A 25,139-nucleotide genomic window follows, 5' to 3' on the forward strand; every position below is an offset into this window, starting at 1 on the left:
TTATTATTATTGTTTGTACTTATTTCGTATTTCAATCGCAGTTTTAAATGAAATTTTCTATTCAAAAAGTCGAATGGTGGTATTTTTTTTTATGTAGAATTGTACAATTTCTAAGGGGGGGAAAACACCCGTTTCCTTTCCACGTGCTATAATAATCACGTCTGTGTATAGACCAATTACCAATTTTTGAAATTTCAATAAATGTGAATCATGATGAGTTTTCATTATATTTTTTTTTTATTTTTTTGCAATTTATGATTTGCTTCCTGTGTATTAAGTGTAACTCTATTCAGCATTGTTTAAAGATATATTTAATAATTCAAATGGAACCAAATATGCTACATTTCGGGCCACGCAGAAGACATTTTCGTAATAAAATTTCCATTATGCACCGAAGAACTAGCAACGAGTTGCCCAACTTTCCCGGCAACATTTAAAATTTTGTGGGTGGCGTCATCTATTATCATATTTTGTTAAAAAAAAAAGCTTTTTATACTTTAACTATTATAAAAGGTGTTGGATAAACCCCACGTATTTTTCGGGGGGGTTATCGCTACCACATCGTTGGCCTGGACGAACCCTTAAAAAAAAGAAGAGGCCCATAGGAGGAAAGAGTTAATTGTTTATTTACAGATCAATGGGCTATAGTTTCTTATTAAGTATTTTATACAACTTCGGATTCTGATCTCTCAACGTTGGTCGGAGATCGAAGTACGAAATAGTAATTTACATCGTTTGTATTGAGTAACGATGAAAATTACGTCGTGTTTCGTGAGAATTTCAAAATTCAATGAATAAAAAAAAAAACAATAAAAAAAATGTATTTGCAACACCCACGAAACGACAGAAAAATTATACTTACAATTTAATTGAATAAAGTCATGGTAATTTGAAATTTCAAAAAATTATTCGTAGTATTTTCGGGACAAAGTATAAAAAAACATCCCCCTTTAGAATTGAATTAGACGGATGTATTTCATTCCTGTTTAGTAATTTCAGCTGTGTTGGTGTATTATATACGATCCTGTGTTATTCTTACCAGCTTTTTCAATGTTAATTTAACTAGTTTGGTTGTTTCTTCTTCCGTCTGTTCAAACGTTGACTCACGTTTTCGTGTTGGAATTACATCTCTTAGTTATTCTTCCATGTGAATTAATTGTCTCTTTTCTTAAATTATACTATTTTATATATAATTCCAAATTTAAATAAAATATTCCAAATTTTATATCATGCCATAGGGTTACTCCGTATAGAACTCGACTTTATAATATTTTTTTGTGTTTAATTATAAACTTAAACGTCAGCCAAGTATGCAAAGTCAACAAAGTAGAAAACTTAAGATTGTAATAATTTGTGAGCTTCGAACGATGCTAAAATTGTCGGCGATGTCACGGATCCGGATGATTACTTTTGGATTAACCTAGAATTATTTATAAATGCTAGGTTACGTCTTTCTAAATGTATTTTATTCGAAGACAATGGAGAAAAATCCTTTAATTTTCATGTTTCAATACAAGTTATTGCACAAGAATTACTTTAACTAAACATTGATTTCACCATTACCTTCGTCAAAGTAATTACACCGTGTCAGTTCTTATGATAAAGTAGATTTAACATGATAATTTATTATTTAAAAATAGACTCTCGAGATGTTTTAATGTAGTAGAACATTTAAAATATGAGAAAATATAGTATATAATTATTATTAAAGAAAGCTCTGAAAGAAAGTAAAGGTTTCTGGGTCATATACAAAGCCATGGCTTTCTTTTGTACGAATAATCTGATTAAAAGACGTGTAAAGTTTAAAAAAGAGGGGGGGGAAACCGTTTAAAATATGAAGAGTTACTTATTATTTAAAAAAAACTATAAGACACGAAAGGAATAAACTTAATGACGTATGTATTCTAAATTTATTAAGTGTCAATAAACTAGATTATATTGTAGTAAACGTTAAAGAAATAATAATAGACTGGAATAAAAGTAAAAGTTATAAATCGGTTTTGCCCCTAATAAACCCATTTGTGGGATTCATAAAATCACAGGTGTGTTTCCAATTGGTTAACATTTTATTCTGTGTTGTCGTAGTCACGTCTTTAATAATAAAATTCTTCTTTAGATGAATGGAGGGAAAGTTTTAATTCGAGAAAAGAAAGAACCGGAAACGATGTTACGAAATTTATGGGGAGTTTCGTTCGAGTTTCGACTTTTGTTTTAGATAGAAACTATGTAAAGAGGGTGCGGCCAGGGTCCATTCTTTTCGACTTCTCTTCCGAAGATTGTTTTTTTTTTTTTTTCTTTCTTTCTTTCTTTGACCATTCGAAGTGGAAAAGGCGACCTTAATTGGCCGCTGCCAGAAGAGAGAAGAATCCGGGTCATCATTACTACATGACCAAATTGATAAAATTCTGAAAATCCGGGGAGAAGTATAAGAATAGTTATAGAATGACTCCTTTATAAATGTACAGAGGAAAATGTTTCTATTGTTTTAGAGATAGAAAAATCCACGAGGGAATTTTTTTTTCTTGTGCACGAAAAATTCGAGCGAAAGGAGAAAGGAATAAATACATCAGGGGTGGTAAAATATCCCTCTGTGAATCGCCAGACCGTTCGTCGAACGACAAAGGCCCATTGTTCGCGTCCGAGTAGAAAACGGGGCCGGCACGTGCGAGTAACCGCATCTCGAGAGCAACGAGAAGAATGAAAAGTGTCTTCGGTGAAGCCAACTCAAAAGAAACGAATTGACCACCGGACACCAGGTGGCGCGAAAGGTCTTTAGTTCGTTGCGCCCTCTGGACTCGGAGAAAGCGCCGCCATCGATAAGGCTGCTTCTCTGTTTCCGCTTCGTTAGATTCTGTTAAACTGGGGACATTGCCCGTTTATCTCCCGTCTTGGAGAGGAACACCGGAAATAATGAGACTAATTAGGAATTTTCTAAGAGAGAAAAAAAAAAAAGATTCGATTATCGACTGCTGCGATAATCTCTATTTATTTCTGTAACGCGTTAACGCCTTTCTCACCCTTAATCTTAATTTGTTTTTATCGTTTTAATGTTTCGAAACATTATTTTTTTGTGTTTAGATTCTATTATAATAACATTACAAGAATTCTTAATATTAAAAAAAAATTAGACATTATTTTTTCAAAGTAAGAAAGAAAAACAAAGAGAATCGCATTCACATATTACGATGGCGCGTATGAAAAAAACAGGAGGTTGAAAAGACGGTGAGGACTCTTTACGTATTTGTTTCAATGCTAATTTCTATTATATTTTTGAAAGTAGGAGTGATTTTTTACGAGTTAGAAAAATCAGGGTCATTTCCCTAGAAAAATAATTGTAGTCATTTATTTCTGCCTTTTAGAGCTCGCACGCTCCACTGCTCCAGAGAGACGACTTTCGTTTACGCGCCGCCATTATCGGCGGATTCCACGCGTGCGAAATTTCACTTCCGTCGGAGTTTTCGCTTAAACTAATTAAGCGAATCTCGACGCGTTACTGACCCGTCTGGAGATTCTTCGTTTCGTTATCGATGCGAAATTCCGATTTCTGACAGACACGCTTATTAATAATTCACCAGTTTACGACATAAACAGATGAAGATAATAATAATAGAGAGGTTGCGGCCGAAGTTTTCGTCTCTCGAACGTCAACGTCGAACGTCGAGCGCCGGTTACAAGATAGAGGCGCTCGACGTTCGACGTTCACGTTTGAGAGATGAAAACTTCGGCAGCAATTTCTCTAATGTTTTCTTCTAATAAATATTAAAACTTTTAAATGTGATTTATATAACTATCGTAGAAACAAAGCTTTACGCTTTACTAAATCCTTAGGATACGACAATCCTCGAGTCCTTTCTTTTACTGCTCTATTTTTACTCAAGTGTTGTTGCTCTTATACATACTGTACAGTATATTTTCTCTTTCCCTTTTCTTGAAAAATAAATGAAAGAAAGTCGGTATGAACCGATAAAGCCATTAATTAATTGAAATTTTTAACGAGTTAGTAGCACTTCTGTACTTGCTCTTGGAGTTTGTTCACGTAAACAAGTAGACACGATTCATTAATATTACAATACGTGGTATTATGAATCATACTTGTATTTTGGGCATCCTTTAATTATTCTTCAAATACTTGTGTATTATAATCCTTTTTTTTTTTAATTATTTTTGTTTGAATGAATAGCCAGGAAGTTTCGACTTATATAATAGTTTGAAATTTTCTATTATATGATGCTGAATCGTAGAAATATAGTTTAAAAATCAGAATTATACGCATACATATTTTATTTTCCGTTAGATTATATTATTAAAATTAAATTCTTGTATGGAATTCATTACTATATTGTTCGGTTTACAGACAAATTCGATTTAGTGCATACGAGAATTGCATAAGTTTTAATAGTAAACTACAGTTTATCAATGACAAAATAATTGTGTAATATTCAACCTTATAGTAGTTAAAATAGGATAGAAAATACCTTTCTTTTTTTATAGATAAACGACTGGAAAACGAGAGCAATGTTTCGATATTGTCCTTGGTTTAAGTGAATAAAAACAATCATTTTCTGGTCACTTAACTTTTATAAACCGTTAAAGACGTTTAGTTTTATTTTAAGTGAAAAAAAAACAATAAAAATATTGCTGTAAATGATATGATGTGGTCCACCACACAATTTTTTCCTCTTCGTAATGTGTGTGAATATGTCGTAACTCGTTTGAATAAAAACATATTTAAAACTTCCGCTTCTAAAATTATTAACGAATAATTTTCCTTCTCTTTTCCTAAAATTACATATGAAAGAAAAAAAAAAAAACCTAATTCTGAGCATAGTTTAGCATAAAAAGTTTATAATGTTATGTATATACAGTACAGTAGACCCCCCTATAATACGATTGATAATTGCGTTTTATATGAATTCCGTGTTGTACGAGTCACTTAGATTTTACAAATACGCGAGCCGTTCACAGCCCGGCACACGTATTTGTAAAATCTAAGTGACTCGTACAACGTGGAATTCATATAAAACGCAATTATCAACAGTGTTATAGGGTGGTCTACTGTACATAATATGTAGGCCCTATATAGTAACACAATACAGTAGACTAAGGAGGAACTGAACAAGTACAAAATAAACAAAACTTATATTATACAGTATTATGTTTTATGTGAAGAAATACTGTATTTAACTATAGCGAAATTTCTTATAATATGAAAAATTTAGGTTAACTCTATGTCTGTTTGTCTGTCTGTTCGTGGGAAGTCACTCGATTCTGTCGTGAATCATCGAACAAAAATCCAGTTTTTATTTTTTGTTTAAGAAATTTAACAATAGAAGGTTTTCTATCAGAAAAATTGCCAAGTGTTTTTGAATTGTTTTCCAAATAATCGATAATATGTATTTTTATTATATCGTTCAGTAGTTACCTCCCTCGGTAATGGACGAAGTATTCTTACGTAGAATAAATATGTAATTAGGCCTATTGTATTTTTTGTTGTCCTTCCGGATACCACATTTAATTTGATTTATTATTTGTTACGATTATTGTATCGAAATTAGGACCTGGTAATTACTAGATCGTACCTCTTAAAGACACGTTTATTTTATTTAGTTTTTTTTATTTATATTTTTATTTCTTTTATAGCACGACCAGTTTTTGCTCGACGTCTGATTCTTCAATTGTTTTCTATTTTTTGTCGTCGTTAACGTGACGAAATATTTGTCTAAGAATATTTTTATAGTCATAAAAAACTTTGTCGTTTTATGTTTGTAGTGTAAATAGGCTAACTTGAATACTATGGTATTATACATAGGAACCTAATACAAATTTAGCTTCATACATTCGTGTTCGGCCGAAGTTTTTATGTCTTAAACGTGAACGTCGAACGTCGAGACTGCTTACAAGATAGCGGCGCTCGACGTTCGACGTTCACGTTTTACAGATGAAAACTTCGGCCGCAACTTTGCTAATGTTTTGAACCAGCATACGAGTGCCACAGAACTAGCTGGTCTTATCTTTATATATATTGTAAGCAAGTAAGATTCGTAGCACGATCGATCGAAATGAAAAATGGGGAAACGACATTCCACTTTGAACTACCCGCGAAAATATCAGGAAAATCTAAATGAAGTTCGAATGGAATGGAATGGTATCTTCCCTTGAGGCTATCCGGTCGATCTAGCTAACTTTTCTAGAGTTTTCCTCATTCATTCTTTGCAAAATTGGTTGAAAAAACACTTGGTTTTTGAGCAATTTCCAATTTGGACCATATAAAAATTATAGATCTTGTTACCGAAGTGTTAGATTATCCAAGCCACTAGATTAATTCATTAACGTTTTTGCGTGTAGTTAAGACATTTAAGTAACGAACGGGAGGACAGAAATGTGACAATTCAGAGGTTAGAAGGCCGAATAATTCTTTTGTCGATGACCACAGGTGGATTTTATGACGCGCTCGCTTGATTAACTGGCCGTGACCCGAAGAAGTTCGAGGTCGATAACCCGAGGCATAGATGCCATGGGGTTTAGCTGGCGCAAGTCATAATTACCGCGATGATCGGGAGTCAACCGGAAGTGGGTTTTTATTTCGACCCACTTTCTTCTTCCCATACCTATTACATTCCAAGAGATTCAAATAAGATTAATTCTTTATAATCGTGCTTTGGTTTTCCAAAAATCATAAATGGCCACATAATTCAATTGAATTCAGAGCGCCGATTTTTGGTATGCGTGGCATCTACTTTAAATTAATTAATGCCTCCGAATTCATAATTTTCTGTCAAATTATGCGGAAACTTGTTATATTTTAACGAGGGATCCCACGAGGATATCGAATTAACATGTCAAAACTAGGAGGTCTTTTCGCGTTAATTCGGGAGACCTTAAAGAAATTTCGGAACCCGTAAAGGTGGGACACGCTAATTGAAGCTCAGGAATTTTCCTTCATACTTTTGTAGCACGTGGCACCAACAAATAAGGGTCATTGTTTAGTCAATTATAGGAGAGATTGACTCACAATTGGATCAATCCAATAACGGTTAATGAGAGTTCAGATCGGGTTGAATTTTATTTTTTCTATAAAGATTAATGGTAAAAATCGTATGTTATCTTTCTAGGTTGGGTACAATTCGGCATCGACTGCTACAAATTCTTTAATCTGCATCGTTCGTGGGATCGAGCTACGGAAGTGTGTCGTAGGTAAGTATCACTAATTGCTTTCATTATTTTGGTCGCAATCTTCGTACCCGGTCGCACAAAGGCGGGTCCTTACTCTGCCAAACCAACCGAGTATTTGTCCGTGTCGAAATATCTGCTAATAGCTTCCGTTAATGTCCGTAACTGCCCGAGGGTGTATCGGAGGAGGTGAACGATCGCTCCTAATAATAGTCCATTCTTCTTCGGCGTTTAGACATCTCCAAAAGTGACGGTCGTCTTTTACTTTCGACCACTTCCTATTAGATTCTTCTAACGTTGTTTTTTGGCCTCGAGACCGTCGATACGCCCCATACTAAATCTGGTGGAGACGTCAAAGAGGCCAAGGATCTCCCCACATTCGTTTTATAGCACACATACAGTGCACTCCACCAAACCTGCTACATATAACATATTACAGCTAAATTTTCGACTTTAAATGATATTTCCTCTTGGCATCACTCGAAATTCTCTGAAGTAATTAACAGCCTGGTGTTGCGGTTTATAATAAAAATTAGAAAAACGGTACCACGATCGAGTTAAACGAAGCATTCGCCCGGAACTACATGGCCGTGGTACTCGGAACCGAAGTGACCCACATGGGTACAGTTGCAGATAAATCGAATTAGACGGAATCCGTTAGATTTAGTCGATGGCGGATGATCGAGACCCGATATTGGAATCCTCTATAGGCGTTGTACCGATCTCCAGCGACGTACTCGCCCCTAGTGGGTGTATAGTAAAGGGTGTTAACCGGTAAATGCCCAAAATATCATTTCTTCAGAGAGTAAAACCCGGATAAAACATTGAAGATGACTAAGACAGAGGATAAGGACAAATCGTTCTGTAGGACATGACTATTTTACAATACTTACATTTAATTTAAAGGAAGAAAGAGCGTGAAATGTATCTTAAGTGTCCATAGATATATATCTTAGAGTAGTAAAACACTATTGTTTCGAAGATAAGCGATACCTTTTTGTCGAGTGTAGTCATTAAATTAAATCGTGTGAGATCGTTCTCCTCGATTAAGTATGACGTTTCGCTCGAATTGTTACGTACATTACATCGATATAAGTTAAATGAATTAGTTACGAGAAGGAAATATATCAGAATACTTATAAATAATTTAATTATCTATTATTCTACGTTAGTGTTGGAGGAGCATGAGAAATACTTGTCTCTATCGTGATGTGTACAGAACCAGTGACAACGCCTCGAGTTAATTAAACTATTTTAAGATGACAAAAGAGAATTAAACAAATTCTCAGAATTAGACTCTAAAAATATTATATAAAGTTTTCGTGACATCGATCGACAAACGGATCGACACGGTCACGATTCCGTCAGCGAGCGTGACCGTGCGTAAGTTAACAAAGAACGGACGACACGACTTAAACTCGGTTATTAGTCGTATTTAAATCTGAGAAGGAGATTTAAATCTTTATTTTTCTTTGGCAATTGGACGAAGGAGAGACGATAAATTCCGTTCCGAGTTAACATTCTTATCGTCCAGAAGGGGCGGATCAGAATTGATAGTTCAAGGATGCATCCTGCTGCGCGTGACGGTTACAAATACTCGGTCTACGGGTTGTAAGTTATCTCTCCGTCCAGGTAAAATACCCTTGAAAATTGTCCATTCGCCATCTTTAAATTGCTGTAAGAAACAGGTCGTACACACTACAACAATAATATTCAAATATTCGCTACACGAAAACGTTTGTCGGATTTTGCTAATGAATTACATTTATTTGATAGCCTCCTTGACCAAATTTTTCAAAACATGACAAAATTCGTCTCTTTGTTATCAAACTTTGGCTGTCTTCTTTCACCTTATACCTTCTATTACAAGTCGACCCCCCTATAACACTGTTGATTATTCCGTTTTATATGAATTCCATGTTGTACGAGTCACTTAGATTTTACAAATACGTGTGCCGGGCTGTGAACGGCTCACGTATTTGTAAAATCTAAGTGACTCGTACAACATGGAATTCATATAAAACGGAAAAATCAACAGTGTTATAGGGGGGTTGACGTAATACATCTACGATTTTATATTATATACTAGAAAAAAAAAGTATAAAAGTAGGTTTATTCTATATAAAAGGAATTATTTTAATTACGTTAGATATAATTAATCAAGAATACAGCTTATACAACAACTACGGACTTCATTCTCTTCACAACTATATACAGTCTTTATATTCTATTCTTCCAGTAAAATCCGGAACTCATTGAAGCATACGATAAAAAAAAATTCAATAAATTATAATAATAACTTAAAATTAAATAAGTGAAGATGTTGAATAGTTTAACAGTTTTAAATCTAGCAAGTTTTCATTTCTTTACGACTGAAGAAAGTATAGGTGAAGTTCTATGTGAGAACGTTCGAGTATAAACTCGTATCCTATGTATTTATACTCGTTTATATAATTTTATATATTAAAAGGTTTTATTTATTCGTAATTGGAAAATATTTACGTATAATAGTAATTTCTTTTATGGCCTAATTTCACATCCGTCTGGAGGAAGGTGCAAACATAAGCGAGAAAAAAAAACCCAGTAAATTCCTTTCTGCCTCATCGATTCTTTTCTTATGCTTTCATGCATTTTGGTTAGTTAGCTTCCTTTATAAATCCGATCACGCTAAAAAAAAATATTATTTCTCCTTCATTTTGTAGTATTTTGCATACATCTCGAAATAATTATTAGAGAAGTTGCGGCTGAAGTTTTCATCTCTCAAACGTGAACGTCGAACGTCGAGCGCGGCGCTCGACGTTCGACGTTCACGTTTGAGAGATGAAAACTTCGGCAGCAATTTCTCTAATGTTTTCTTCTAATAAATATTAAAACTTTTAAATGTGATTTATATAACTATCGTAGAAACAAAGCTTTACGCTTTACTAAATCCTTAGGATACGACAATCCTCGAGTCCTTTCTTTTACTGCTCTATTTTTACTCAAGTGTTGTTGCTCTTATACGTACTGTACAGTATATTTTCTCTTTCCCTTTTCTTGAAAAATAAATGAAAGAAAGTCGGTATGAACCGATAAAGCCATTAATTAATTGAAATTTTTTACGAGTTAGTAGCACTTCTGTACTTGCTCTTGGAGTTTGTTCACGTAAACAAGTAGACACGATTCATTAATATTACAATACGTGGTATTATGAATCATACTTGTATTTTGGGCATCCTTTAATTATTCTTCAAATACTTGTGTATTATAATCCTTTTTTTTTATTATTTTTGTTTGAATAAATAGCCAGGAAGTTTCGACTTATATAATAGTTTGAAATTTTCTATTATTTGATGCTGAATCGTAGAAATATAGTTTAAAAATCAGAATTATACGCATACATATTTTATTTTCCGTTAGATTATATTATTAAAATTAAATTCTTGTATGGAATTCATTACTATATTGTTCGGTTTACAGACAAATTCGATTTAGTGCATACGAGAATTGCATAAGTTTTAATAGTAAACTACAGTTTATCAATGACAAAATAATTGTGTAATATTCAACCTTATAGTAGTTAAAATAGGATAGAAAATACCTTTCTTTTTTTATAGATAAACGACTGGAAAACGAGAGCAATGTTTCGATATTGTCCTTGGTTTAAGTGAATAAAAACAATCATTTTCTGGTCACTTAACTTTTATAAACCGTTAAAGACGTTTAGTTTTATTTTAAGTGAAAAAAAAACAATAAAAATATTGCTGTAAATGATATGATGTGGTCCACCACACAATTTTTTCCTCTTCGTAATGTGTGTGAATATGTCGTAACTCGTTTGAATAAAAACATATTTAAAACTTCCGCTTCTAAAATTATTAACGAATAATTTTCCTTCTCTTTTCCTAAAATTACATATGAAAGAAAAAAAAAAAAACCTAATTCTGAGCATAGTTTAGCATAAAAAGTTTATAATGTTATGTATATACAGTACAGTAGACCCCCCTATAATACGATTGATAATTGCGTTTTATATGAATTCCGTGTTGTACGAGTCACTTAGATTTTACAAATACGCGAGCCGTTCACAGCCCGGCACACGTATTTGTAAAATCTAAGTGACTCGTACAACGTGGAATTCATATAAAACGCAATTATCAACAGTGTTATAGGGTGGTCTACTGTACATAATATGTAGGCCCTATATAGTAACACAATACAGTAGACTAAGGAGGAACTGAACAAGTACAAAATAAACAAAACTTATATTATACAGTATTATGTTTTATGTGAAGAAATACTGTATTTAACTATAGCGAAATTTCTTATAATATGAAAAATTTAGGTTAACTCTATGTCTGTTTGTCTGTCTGTTCGTGGGAAGTCACTCGATTCTGTCGTGAATCATCGAACAAAAATCCAGTTTTTATTTTTTGTTTAAGNTTAATAGAGTGGTTGGGGCCGAAGTTTTCTTCTCTAAAACGTCAACGTCAAACGTCGAGCGCTGGTTACAAGATAGAGGCGCTCGACGTTCGACGTTGACGTTCGAGAGACGAAAACTTCGGCCGCAACCTCTCTATTATTAATAATACAATTGGAAATAAAATAAGTACAATACAACTTTCGTTTTTTTTTTTTTCGTATCCAAAAACAAACAATAAGCTGATTTTATTACAAAATTTAAGGCAGTGACATTTAAAATTTTACAAACAGTTTTTTTAAAATTGCTTACTAACCATTATATATCAATACAATAAAAACGTTTTATAAAAACAAGAACAAAATGCACATTTCCGAAGAACAATGGTGGTCGTGCCATTAAATTAAGGGGAAAAGTTTAAGAAGAATTGAATTATTAGATCTTTTATGGTCGGGTAGGGTCAGTAAGATCAGGGAAAACACTTCATCCAAGCATTTAAAAAAGGGTCACATTCGCGACAAATCATTCGTCTTTTCAATTTTAAATATGGGAATTAAATCATTAAGTTTAGTGTTTGTGGACGTCAATTTGTCTTGTAATTCTATCCGAGAGTTTTTTTTCTGGATTTAAAATTTTATCTGTTATATCTTTCATTCAAATAGAAAGTAGGTAAACAGAGAACGAAATGGTCGACGTACCGAGGAGGACGTCTGTCACGCTCTTCCTACCGCGGCATTAAGCCCATTAAAATTTTAAAAGCGATTAAAAGATAAAGATCGGAGGATGAAGCGTAAATGGGTCCATCCGTAAAGAGAAATTAAGACAAAATGAAAGGAAAGTTTTCTAATCCGAAATAGTAGTAAAAGAATTAAGGTAGCTTTTTTCTTTTTTTTTTTTTTTGCCTCATTTTTTTTGATAATTGATGTGTTAAAATTTGTGTTAAAATTCGAATTTCGCGCTCGAACGGAGATAAAACGAAGGTAAATGACGACATCGGAAATCGGTCCAATGACGGGCTGGACGGTGGGGGAAAGAGGGTGGAGACAAAAACCGGTCGAGCGACTTAACGCGTCGCTCAGACGAATGCGGCCAAGACTTCATTCTTCGGAACGAGTCCGCCGCGAGCGGGCGTACGCCATTCTTACCCTTTATTACATTGGATTACCCATGCGGACCGGAAGATCGGACTAATGTGCGCGCCCATCATGAGTCGGGAGACGTTGGCCCATCTCATCGCTACGGCAATCATCCTTTCGGGCCTGTGTCTGACCGAGGTGAGCTCTCTTTTTCTGACTTCCGTCTATATAAGACCTATATTATAAATGTCGGTTTGTCCCCGTTCAACAACAACACGGATTTTCCTATTCGCCATGACTGTTAAGTTTCTTAATCAGACGTCCGTAAGAAGTCGTTTCGGCATTGTTATTTATTTATTTAATTTTTTTTATCTCTATCGACTTCTTGAGTTACGATATTTACGCTACCAAAACAATCTTTGCTTCCACCCTATTCCTATAGAGAACAAGCCATTCAGGGGAGAAAACAGAATAGTCGTTACGATATCTCTAGTAATTTAGTGGAAGTTCTCAAATGATTGATGGCAACAAAGACAAAACGATGGAATTTCTACTAAAATTATATCCTTCGACCACTTTAACACCAGTAATCTGGGTTACCTTCACCTTTGATTTCCACCGCTGTTTCTAGGTTGTAAATAGGACCAACACCCACAAATCTCCTTAGGGTAAAACCAGACTATAAGTAAATTTCAGATTGAATATTCGTTTTGTTTAATCTTTCAATCGAACGAATTTTTTTTTGTCATCTTATCGGACATAAACCTCATCTCCTACGCGATACTTTAATCCCGTAAACGTTTTTATGCTAGCGAAATATCGGAAAACGTAAGCCTATACGACGTTTAAATATAAAACGAAACAGAAAACACGAAACTTCCTCAAAAAGAAAGTTCAAAATGCTTATTTCTGGTAGGCCCACAATTGTTCATCACGAGGAAGTGCATTCGTTTCAGTTCAGCACAACAGTTTACTCGGACTTAACGGTATTGTATGTGTAGAGTGACGAATTATATATTTATTAAATATACAAATAAATCTAGTGTTTAAGTATGTTAATCTTTATCCCTCTACAGTTGAAGATTTCGGTTTTTCTCATTCCTATATTCTCGGAAGTGATAGTTATTTTCTATCGAATATAATAGTGAATTTATTGTATTGTTTAACGACGACTTCTTATAAATTCAAACTATCAAAGACCGGAAATCAGTTGTGTGCAATAACGTAATGCTTTTTCCCCCCTTTCTTTTCAATTTTAGTTTATAAATTTACGAACGTACTCGTGGTTTAAAATTCTCATTCTATTATAAGATTAATAATCTGTTTAAGAAGTAAGATTAGGAGTTAATAGGTCAAATTTTCCTTCGAAGGATTGATAGATCCTTCAAAAAGAACCTAATTGTTATCTGAATTTCTCCTGTGTTACGCGATTTCTTATGTTGTATAATTCGAATTACATAGTGGCCCGTTTACTGTTGCAATTTCTTGTCGGTAATTTCTGTAACTACGTTAGGAATGCATTCCCACCCCCTTCAAAACCTGTTGCGATAGTAGAACCGGACTCGAAATCTCCGACAATGAGTAGTGTTTCCCTTCCCAACGACGTAGAATAACTCGATTTTATTCGGGTGCGACCCACAACTACACTTGGAAGATATAAAACTCGACCTCCCTTAGAACCCAAATTAACCTTCAGTAGTTTAGGGGTGGAGGAAAAAGCCTAATTTTACTTCTAAACGAAAGCTGCTTTCTGTCATTTTATTTTTAACCCTTTGAAATCTGCTTATGAGTCAACGGTTCTTCGAAGTCAAGAAATCTTCCCACAAAAAAAAAATAAATAAATAAACGTCCTAAATTGAGTTAGAGGAAGGAAAAACCGACCTTCCGATACATTTTAATCCTGTTCTATTTCCATTAATAATACTAGCCGTTGGCATTCTGCACATTTCAAATCATGGCCGATGCCTCAGGTCTTTGATTGTCGGAAGAACTGGAAACAGTTGTCAGTCTAATTTCAAAGAAATAATCCGACTTTTCATGCCGAATAAGTTATTAATAAAATAAGCCGACAACCAATCTGGTAAGACCTTATTTAATACGTAAACTATACTACTTCGAACACACGGAAGTAATAAAGATAGTGATTACTGTAACCTTCGATCTTATAAGACTTATTTCCTTCTCTCTTTCGAGTGATGGATTATTTACAGTACAGTCGACCCCCTATAACATTGTTGATTATTCCGTTTTATATGAATTCCCATGTTGTACGAGTCACTTAGATTTTACAGATACGTGTGCCGGGCTGTGAACGGCTTACGTATTTGTAAAATTCAAGTGACTCGTACAACATGGAATTCATATAAAACGGAAAAATTAACAGTGTTATAGGGGGGGTCGACTTGTATCTTAGTAGTCAAGCAGCTTCTGTCTGTATGTAAAATTCTCATTTATCCAAATACCACCCATATAATGATGAGACAGCTCGGTGATGCATCATTTACGAGAAAATTAATTATGGGTGCGAGTACAAGCGTGAAAACAAGGAAACCGTAATGTAGTAGTTTGTTATTCATTGTTATTTTCAATTGTTTTTCTGTTTTTTTCCTTATTTTCCTCGATTTTTTATCTAAAAATGTAAAGATTTATGAGTTTATTAGTTTGAATTGTGAGAAAATTCGACCGCAATCTCGCTTTATCGCTAGCGAGGTTGCGACCGAAGTTTTCGTCTCTCAAACGTCAACGTCGAACGTCGAGCGCCGTTATCTTGTAAACGGCGCTCGACGTTCGACGTTCACGTTTGAGAGATGAAAACTTCGTCCGCAACCTCTCTGCTTTTTCATTTCACGTAACTGATGCTATTTCCATTTCTTTTTTTACAGGATCTGGCAGTAACTCCATGTCCCGAAGGTGAGTAAATTTTTTTATAGAAAACTTTTCTTATAAAAATACAAGATTATCGTTGGAAATTTTGTGGTTGGTTCTTCAGAATTGCGAATTTTAGAGAGAGAGACACGACCCACTTTCTTTTCCGGATATACCGGTCTTCTCTAATCCAGGTCGTAATCCAAAAGTGTGTAGGTAGTTAACGAGAAACGACTGTTTTCTTCGCTATCGCTCTGCGATTATATGGAAAGAGATTGCGAGAACGAGTAACTCGCTTCGTTCGTTCAACTCGTTCTTGTACCGTTCTAATAATGAAGATCTCTTTAAAAAAAGGGGGGAAATTAGAAAGTTAATCTGTGCTCGATTAGCTTCTATCTACAGATCGGTTGTCGACCTTTTAAAGGATTTCTGGATCAAATTTAAGTGTCTTACCCATTCTGAGATAAATGAATTTCACTTTTTTTTCGCTTTATAAGGAAAATAGCATGTGAGATCTATACAATTACTAGCAGAAAGGAGTAACCTTTTCTGGATGTGAATCTCACAAAGGAACTTCGTAGTCATCCGGAGGGTCGTTTACATTTTCTTTCTTAGTATATAGATTAAGTAGTGTAATATTAAATATTAACTGGTACAACATATCTTTTATTAATAAGAGAAAAAAGACTATCTCTTTCAAGTGATTATTATATGAAAATAGCGAGAGTTTCTAACGAAATTTTGACTATAAATTCGTCATTTAGCATCTGTTCGCTTGAGACAAATGATTTTTATCACACCCTGTTAACGCCCCGTATAAATATTCGTTTATCAATTGATTAAGTGATAGTAACCTCACCTAGACAAACAAGAGCAACACCTTATTTTCCCTCCCCTATGAAGTGGATTTTCTAGGTTGGAGTAGTTAGTCGTCTTCGTTATTTGCTTATTTTTTTTTTACACCCTGCAGCGGAGTATAAGTAGAACGTCCAATTTTATTGGTATTCGGCCCAAAAAACCGCTACTTCTATCGTTACTTGATATTGCATGGCACCGATTTAAAATTTATTATTATTATTATTCGGTACTTTTACGTGTTTTATTAAACATTTCTATTGTTGTATACGATTTTTATTAAAACTTATGTCTAAAATTAGAATTACTATTTGAAAAAATGCACTTGAATACACAATTCTTGAACCTCCTAATTATTAATACAGTCGACCACCCCCTATAACACNGACGAAAATTATATTCCCTTTCAGCACAATATATCTCTTACCTGTAACGAAATGGGTAGACCTTTAAGAATGACAGCTACTGCTAATTTTCGGCAATGCGTATACGATCCCAAAGAAGGATTCTATAAATAAAATACCTGCAGGTATTTTGTGGATTGTACGTGTTTAATATATTCATTAATTATCCTATTTATTTTTTTTAGATAATATTTTCTTATGCTAAATAAAATGTTAAATTTTATGGCATAATTATATATGAAATTCATTTTATTGTCTTATTTTTTCTCTTCTTATCTGTATCATCGTCGTAACAAGTAAAGCAATGATAATGATAAAAATATATAGGACGAAAAATCAATTACATAATTTATAAAGCGTGTAGATATACGATAAAGGAAAATTATATATATATAAACGAGATACGTTTATCAATTTTGTATGGTTAATACCGAAAATAGAATATAATTATATACTACTGTCTTCCTAGACGAAGTGTTCACTCATTCGTGATTGTTGTCTCCACCCAAATTTGTCAAACTGTTAATTTAAACAGTTACGAGATTTGTCACCCGTTTCCTATCGCATCTTTCTTTTATTTTTTTCTCTTTGTTATACAAGAGGAAACATAGAGTTATGTTGAGTTTAAATTTTTTTTTTCCCTACGTATTAATACTTTATTTATATAAAGAAACTTAATTAATTAATTGTGTTTCAGATATCGACGAATGTTCGGAAAGTAGCGCATGTGATAGCGCTTCTACTTACTGTAATAACACATCCGGAGCATATTTCTGCAAATGCAAAGATGGCTTCGAACCAAATTTAGGTGTGTTAATTATTTCATTGTACTAATAGAGAGGTTGCCGCCGACGTTTTCGTCGCGTAAACGTGTACGTCGGACGTTCAGCGCCGCCTTACTGTAAGCCTAGAAGTTTGACAATGGCGTTTGGAATCACGCTCGACGTTCCAAACGCCATTGTCAAACTTCTAGGCTTACAGGAATACCGCGCTGAACGTCCGACGTACACGTTTACGCGATGAAAACGTCGGAGGCAACCTCTCTATTAAATCTTTTCCATATCCGTTTAGATTGCCGTCCTGTTAGAGATTTAGGTTTGAGTACCGGTTCGATTCCCGATCACAGTATTAAAGCTTCCAGTACTGAANATTAAATTCTTGTATGGAATTCATTACTATATTGTTCGGTTTACAGACAAATTCGATTTAGTGCATACGAGAATTGCATAAGTTTTAATAGTAAACTACAGTTTATCAATGACAAAATAATTGTGTAATATTCAACCTTATAGTAGTTAAAATAGGATAGAAAATACCTTTTTTTTTACATAAACGACTGGAAAACGAGAGCAATGTTTCGATATTGTCCTTGGTTTAAGTGAATAAAAACAATCATTTTCTGGTCACTTAACTTTTATAAACCGTTAAAGACGTTTAGTTTTATTTTAAGTGAAAAAAAAACAATAAAAATATTGCTGTAAATGATATGATGTGGTCCACCACACAATTTTTTCCTCTTCGTAATGTGTGTGAATATGTCGTAACTCGTTTGAATAAAAACATATTTAAAACTTCCGCTTCTAAAATTATTAACGAATAATTTTCCTTCTCTTTTCCTAAAATTACATATGAAAGAAAAAAAAAAAAACCTAATTCTGAGCATAGTTTAGCATAAAAAGTTTATAATGTTATGTATATACAGTATAGTAGACCCCCCTATAATACGATTGATAATTGCGTTTTATATGAATTCCGTGTTGTACGAGTCACTTAGATTTTACAAATACGCGAGCCGTTCACAGCCCGGCACACGTATTTGTAAAATCTAAATGACTCGTACAACGTGGAATTCGTATAAAACGCAATTATCAACAGTGTTATAGGGTGGTCTACTGTACATAATATGTAGGCCCTATATAGTAACACAATACAGTAGACTAAGGAGGAACTGAACAAGTACAAAATAAACAAAACTTATATTATACAGTATTATGTTTTATGTGAAGAAATACTGTATTTAACTATAGCGAAATTTCTTATAATATGAAAAATTTAGGTTAACTCTATGTCTGTTTGTCTGTCTGTTCGTGGGAAGTCACTCGATTCTGTCGTGAATCATCGAACAAAAATCCAGTTTTTATTTTTTGTTTAAGAAATTTAACAATAGAAGGTTTTCTATCAGAAAAATTGCCAAGTGTTTTTGAATTGTTTTCCAAATAATCGATAATATGTATTTTTATTATATCGTTCAGTAGTTACCTCCCTCGGTAATGGACGAAGTATTCTTACGTAGAATAAATATGTAATTAGGCCTATTGTATTTTTTGTTGTCCTTCCGGATACCACATTTAATTTGATTTATTATTTGTTACGATTATTGTATCGAAATTAGGACCTGGTAATTACTAGATCGTACCTCTTAAAGACACGTTTATTTTATTTAGTTTTTTTTATTTATATTTTTATTTCTTTTATAGCACGACCAGTTTTTGCTCGACGTCTGATTCTTCAATTGTTTTCTATTTTTTGTCGTCGTTAACGTGACGAAATATTTGTCTAAGAATATTTTTATAGTCATAAAAAACTTTGTCGTTTTATGTTTGTAGTGTAAATAGGCTAACTTGAATACTATGGTATTATACATAGGAACCTAATACAAATTTAGCTTCATACATTCGTGTTCGGCCGAAGTTTTTATGTCTTAAACGTGAACGTCGAACGTCGAGACTGCTTACAAGATAGCGGCGCTCGACGTTCGACGTTCACGTTTTACAGATGAAAACTTCGGCCGCAACTTTGCTAATGTTTTGAACCAGCATACGAGTGCCACAGAACTAGCTGGTCTTATCTTTATATATATTGTAAGCAAGTAAGATTCGTAGCACGATCGATCGAAATGAAAAATGGGGAAACGACATTCCACTTTGAACTACCCGCGAAAATATCAGGAAAATCTAAATGAAGTTCGAATGGAATGGAATGGTATCTTCCCTTGAGGCTATCCGGTCGATCTAGCTAACTTTTCTAGAGTTTTCCTCATTCATTCTTTGCAAAATTGGTTGAAAAAACACTTGGTTTTTGAGCAATTTCCAATTTGGACCATATAAAAATTATAGATCTTGTTACCGAAGTGTTAGATTATCCAAGCCACTAGATTAATTCATTAACGTTTTTGCGTGTAGTTAAGACATTTAAGTAACGAACGGGAGGACAGAAATGTGACAATTCAGAGGTTAGAAGGCCGAATAATTCTTTTGTCGATGACCACAGGTGGATTTTATGACGCGCTCGCTTGATTAACTGGCCGTGACCCGAAGAAGTTCGAGGTCGATAACCCGAGGCATAGATGCCATGGGGTTTAGCTGGCGCAAGTCATAATTACCGCGATGATCGGGAGTCAACCGGAAGTGGGTTTTTATTTCGACCCACTTTCTTCTTCCCATACCTATTACATTCCAAGAGATTCAAATAAGATTAATTCTTTATAATCGTGCTTTGGTTTTCCAAAAATCATAAATGGCCACATAATTCAATTGAATTCAGAGCGCCGATTTTTGGTATGCGTGGCATCTACTTTAAATTAATTAATGCCTCCGAATTCATAATTTTCTGTCAAATTATGCGGAAACTTGTTATATTTTAACGAGGGATCCCACGAGGATATCGAATTAACATGTCAAAACTAGGAGGTCTTTTCGCGTTAATTCGGGAGACCTTAAAGAAATTTCGGAACCCGTAAAGGTGGGACACGCTAATTGAAGCTCAGGAATTTTCCTTCATACTTTTGTAGCACGTGGCACCAACAAATAAGGGTCATTGTTTAGTCAATTATAGGAGAGATTGACTCACAATTGGATCAATCCAATAACGGTTAATGAGAGTTCAGATCGGGTTGAATTTTATTTTTTCTATAAAGATTAATGGTAAAAATCGTATGTTATCTTTCTAGGTTGGGTACAATTCGGCATCGACTGCTACAAATTCTTTAATCTGCATCGTTCGTGGGATCGAGCTACGGAAGTGTGTCGTAGGTAAGTATCACTAATTGCTTTCATTATTTTGGTCGCAATCTTCGTACCCGGTCGCACAAAGGCGGGTCCTTACTCTGCCAAACCAACCGAGTATTTGTCCGTGTCGAAATATCTGCTAATAGCTTCCGTTAATGTCCGTAACTGCCCGAGGGTGTATCGGAGGAGGTGAACGATCGCTCCTAATAATAGTCCATTCTTCTTCGGCGTTTAGACATCTCCAAAAGTGACGGTCGTCTTTTACTTTCGACCACTTCCTATTAGATTCTTCTAACGTTGTTTTTTGGCCTCGAGACCGTCGATACGCCCCATACTAAATCTGGTGGAGACGTCAAAGAGGCCAAGGATCTCCCCACATTCGTTTTATAGCACACATACAGTGCACTCCACCAAACCTGCTACATATAACATATTACAGCTAAATTTTCGACTTTAAATGATATTTCCTCTTGGCATCACTCGAAATTCTCTGAAGTAATTAACAGCCTGGTGTTGCGGTTTATAATAAAAATTAGAAAAACGGTACCACGATCGAGTTAAACGAAGCATTCGCCCGGAACTACATGGCCGTGGTACTCGGAACCGAAGTGACCCACATGGGTACAGTTGCAGATAAATCGAATTAGACGGAATCCGTTAGATTTAGTCGATGGCGGATGATCGAGACCCGATATTGGAATCCTCTATAGGCGTTGTACCGATCTCCAGCGACGTACTCGCCCCTAGTGGGTGTATAGTAAAGGGTGTTAACCGGTAAATGCCCAAAATATCATTTCTTCAGAGAGTAAAACCCGGATAAAACATTGAAGATGACTAAGACAGAGGATAAGGACAAATCGTTCTGTAGGACATGACTATTTTACAATACTTACATTTAATTTAAAGGAAGAAAGAGCGTGAAATGTATCTTAAGTGTCCATAGATATATATCTTAGAGTAGTAAAACACTATTGTTTCGAAGATAAGCGATACCTTTTTGTCGAGTGTAGTCATTAAATTAAATCGTGTGAGATCGTTCTCCTCGATTAAGTATGACGTTTCGCTCGAATTGTTACGTACATTACATCGATATAAGTTAAATGAATTAGTTACGAGAAGGAAATATATCAGAATACTTATAAATAATTTAATTATCTATTATTCTACGTTAGTGTTGGAGGAGCATGAGAAATACTTGTCTCTATCGTGATGTGTACAGAACCAGTGACAACGCCTCGAGTTAATTAAACTATTTTAAGATGACAAAAGAGAATTAAACAAATTCTCAGAATTAGACTCTAAAAATATTATATAAAGTTTTCGTGACATCGATCGACAAACGGATCGACACGGTCACGATTCCGTCAGCGAGCGTGACCGTGCGTAAGTTAACAAAGAACGGACGACACGACTTAAACTCGGTTATTAGTCGTATTTAAATCTGAGAAGGAGATTTAAATCTTTATTTTTCTTTGGCAATTGGACGAAGGAGAGACGATAAATTCCGTTCCGAGTTAACATTCTTATCGTCCAGAAGGGGCGGATCAGAATTGATAGTTCAAGGATGCATCCTGCTGCGCGTGACGGTTACAAATACTCGGTCTACGGGTTGTAAGTTATCTCTCCGTCCAGGTAAAATACCCTTGAAAATTGTCCATTCGCCATCTTTAAATTGCTGTAAGAAACAGGTCGTACACACTACAACAATAATATTCAAATATTCGCTACACGAAAACGTTTGTCGGATTTTGCTAATGAATTACATTTATTTGATAGCCTCCTTGACCAAATTTTTCAAAACATGACAAAATTCGTCTCTTTGTTATCAAACTTTGGCTGTCTTCTTTCACCTTATACCTTCTATTACAAGTCGACCCCCCTATAACACTGTTGATTATTCCGTTTTATATGAATTCCATGTTGTACGAGTCACTTAGATTTTACAAATACGTGTGCCGGGATGTGATTGGCTCACATATTTGTAAAATGTAAGTGACTCGTACAACATGGAATTCATATAAAACAGAATAATCAACAGTCTTATAGGGGGAGTCAACTGGTATTAGGTTTAATTTTATTAAGATAAGAGTGAATAATTTTATGCTTCGATGTATTGTTTTGTGGGGGACTTAATTAAAATAAACAGTATAATTTTTTGTGTATCGACAGTTAACAATTGCAAATGCGTTGAGCGAATTAACTGGTCCCAAGAACCGGGAATGGCGCAAAGATTATGAAAGAAATGTCTGAACTGACAGAGAGAGAGAGTCATTACTTAAGTTGTTTCTTGACAAAAGACTACGATTCGTTCGTCCCTGGAGAAATTTAAATGTGGAGTCACCTTGAATGCCACACCTCGGGTGACTGAACTTTGTGGATTTCGTTCGATTGATGTACGCTTCGATGGCTCCTCTCTACATTAAGACTCTCCCTCCGCCTAAAGTCTTATAATAACAAATCAAAACTGAGAGAGAATAAATTAGGAATCGATGAAAGAAACCGCGTAGTTATTATCTGGGTCAGGGTTGCTCCTGTTTTTTTTTCTTTCTTATAATTACAATGTCAAATTAAAAATGGATACGATTAACGATAGCCTATATGTGATTGCCTTGTATTCTAATGGTTTGAGTCGTGAGCCAATCGATGCAGATTGTTTTTCTTTTAAATTAATTAATAATAATGTATGGCACGCAAAAAATAAGTAGGTTCTAATACGCTTCCTTAACAACGATCTCAATCTCAATCGCAATCACCAATGCAAAGGTATATTAGAAGAGACACACGAGTCTTCTAATTAATGCCCTCTGGCAACAAAACGATATATTTTTTCTTCCTTCACACGCATAATTTTAACCCAGATTACGAATGGAGATGGATCTTACGACCCAGAAAATGTCCTAGTTTAGTTTTTTTATTAAATAAAAGATGTCCGAAATGGTCAAGAAATTGCTGTAAACGTTACTCGTAGAATTCTGTTTCGAGGTAAACAAATATTCTACTGTAGTCGAGTCGAAAGTTCAAGGTTAGAGTGTATATTGAAGCGTGACGTCGGTAATTTTGATATATATATATGGATATATACGTACTGTACAATACATATTTTTGAGTTTTTAAATTCTTCTATTCTATTTTCAGGTACGGTAGCGAGTTAGTGACCATACAAGATTTTTGGCAGAATAATTTTACCAGTTCTTTGGCATCCGAAAAGTTACTCAGTTCGGGAACCAATTCCTATTGGATAGGTAATTTTTATTGAAGAAATAAATAAAAAAACTTCATATTAAACAAAAGATCTTAGTTCAATTATAATCTACGGTCGTGGCTACATTTATTCCATTGAAATGGGATTAATACCATTTGATTAATGGTGTTTGATAGAACTAATTCAACAAAGGAATCAACTTATAGTTTATTTAAATAAGGTTTAATTTTACTCAAATGGAATTCATTTTGAGGATATTATCTAATGATAGTATTGTTAACTCTGTACAATCGAGATTGAGAACGGTAATCGAGTTTTTCATGTGAGGAAACGAAGAAACATGATTCATGTAATTAACTCGATTCGTTCCACCGAGTTAATCTTGTATCGTCAAAGTGAAATCTTCAATAGAATCACTTAAATTGAAAGGATTTAACTCCATTAGTATACAAATTCTTATTTCCTTCATGAAAGAATGATTATTTAACTTTTGATTTCTTATGTTTCTATTATGTTTCTTTAGGTCTCCGCGCTGTAGACGATCTTTCGACTAACGCTTTGGAGACCAGTGGAGGAAATTTCCTTTCAAAGTTTATAGGATTTTGGAATTTCGATCAACCCGCACCTCAGAATGGCAAATGCGTCAGAACTCTTCAAAAACAACAGAATCAAGTATGGGAATTGGCCTCTTGCGAATCTCTTCATCCATTCATGTGCCAAGTTCGGCTATGTCCTAAGAGTGAGTTTCGATATAACGTTAACAGTAATAATATTCAATTAAATTAAATTGGTTTTGCTTTCTAGATTCGTTATATTGTAGCAACGGAAAATGCGTTAATACCAGGTGGAAATGCGATGGTCAGGACGATTGCGGTGATAAATCTGACGAAACTCATTGTCCCAGTAAATATCTACTGTATTTTTAATAGAAAAAAAAACAAATTTAAATTGTCAAAATGTTCTGGTTTCTTAAGAAATTACTTTTTTCTCTCTCTGTCTAGGATCGTGCCATTATCACTTGCAAAGTTCGGGCGATTCCATTCAATCTACCAACTATCCTGATAAATACGAGTCCAATTCCGATTGTAAATGGACTTTGGAAGGACCTATCGGAACAGGAATCATTTTACAAGTAAAATATTTATTTCTAAATTGGAAATT

The 25,139-nt window shown here is 34.4% G+C and overlaps 1 protein-coding gene across 1 annotated transcript in view; it reads left to right on the top strand.

Annotated features, from left to right (window-relative positions):
- The first annotated feature begins 12,653 nt into the window (after positions 1-12,653).
- Positions 12,654-25,139, top strand: part of LOC111638232 (sushi, von Willebrand factor type A, EGF and pentraxin domain-containing protein 1-like) — a 90,906-nt gene continuing 78,420 nt past the window's right edge. The window contains exons 1-7 of the mRNA XM_023383891.1: positions 12,654-12,843; positions 15,528-15,555; positions 20,719-20,800; positions 23,912-24,018; positions 24,502-24,717; positions 24,783-24,881; positions 24,980-25,110. Of these exons, the coding sequence (XP_023239659.1) occupies positions 12,760-12,843; positions 15,528-15,555; positions 20,719-20,800; positions 23,912-24,018; positions 24,502-24,717; positions 24,783-24,881; positions 24,980-25,110 (747 nt within the window). The 5' untranslated portion in view covers positions 12,654-12,759. The remainder of the gene's footprint in view (positions 12,844-15,527; positions 15,556-20,718; positions 20,801-23,911; positions 24,019-24,501; positions 24,718-24,782; positions 24,882-24,979; positions 25,111-25,139) is intronic.

The sequence above is a fragment of the Centruroides sculpturatus genome, unplaced genomic scaffold (genome assembly GCF_000671375.1).
Source record: "Centruroides sculpturatus isolate CEXI.00-Female unplaced genomic scaffold, Cexi_2.0 scaffold1253, whole genome shotgun sequence".
NCBI classification, from domain to species: domain Eukaryota; kingdom Metazoa; phylum Arthropoda; class Arachnida; order Scorpiones; family Buthidae; genus Centruroides; species Centruroides sculpturatus.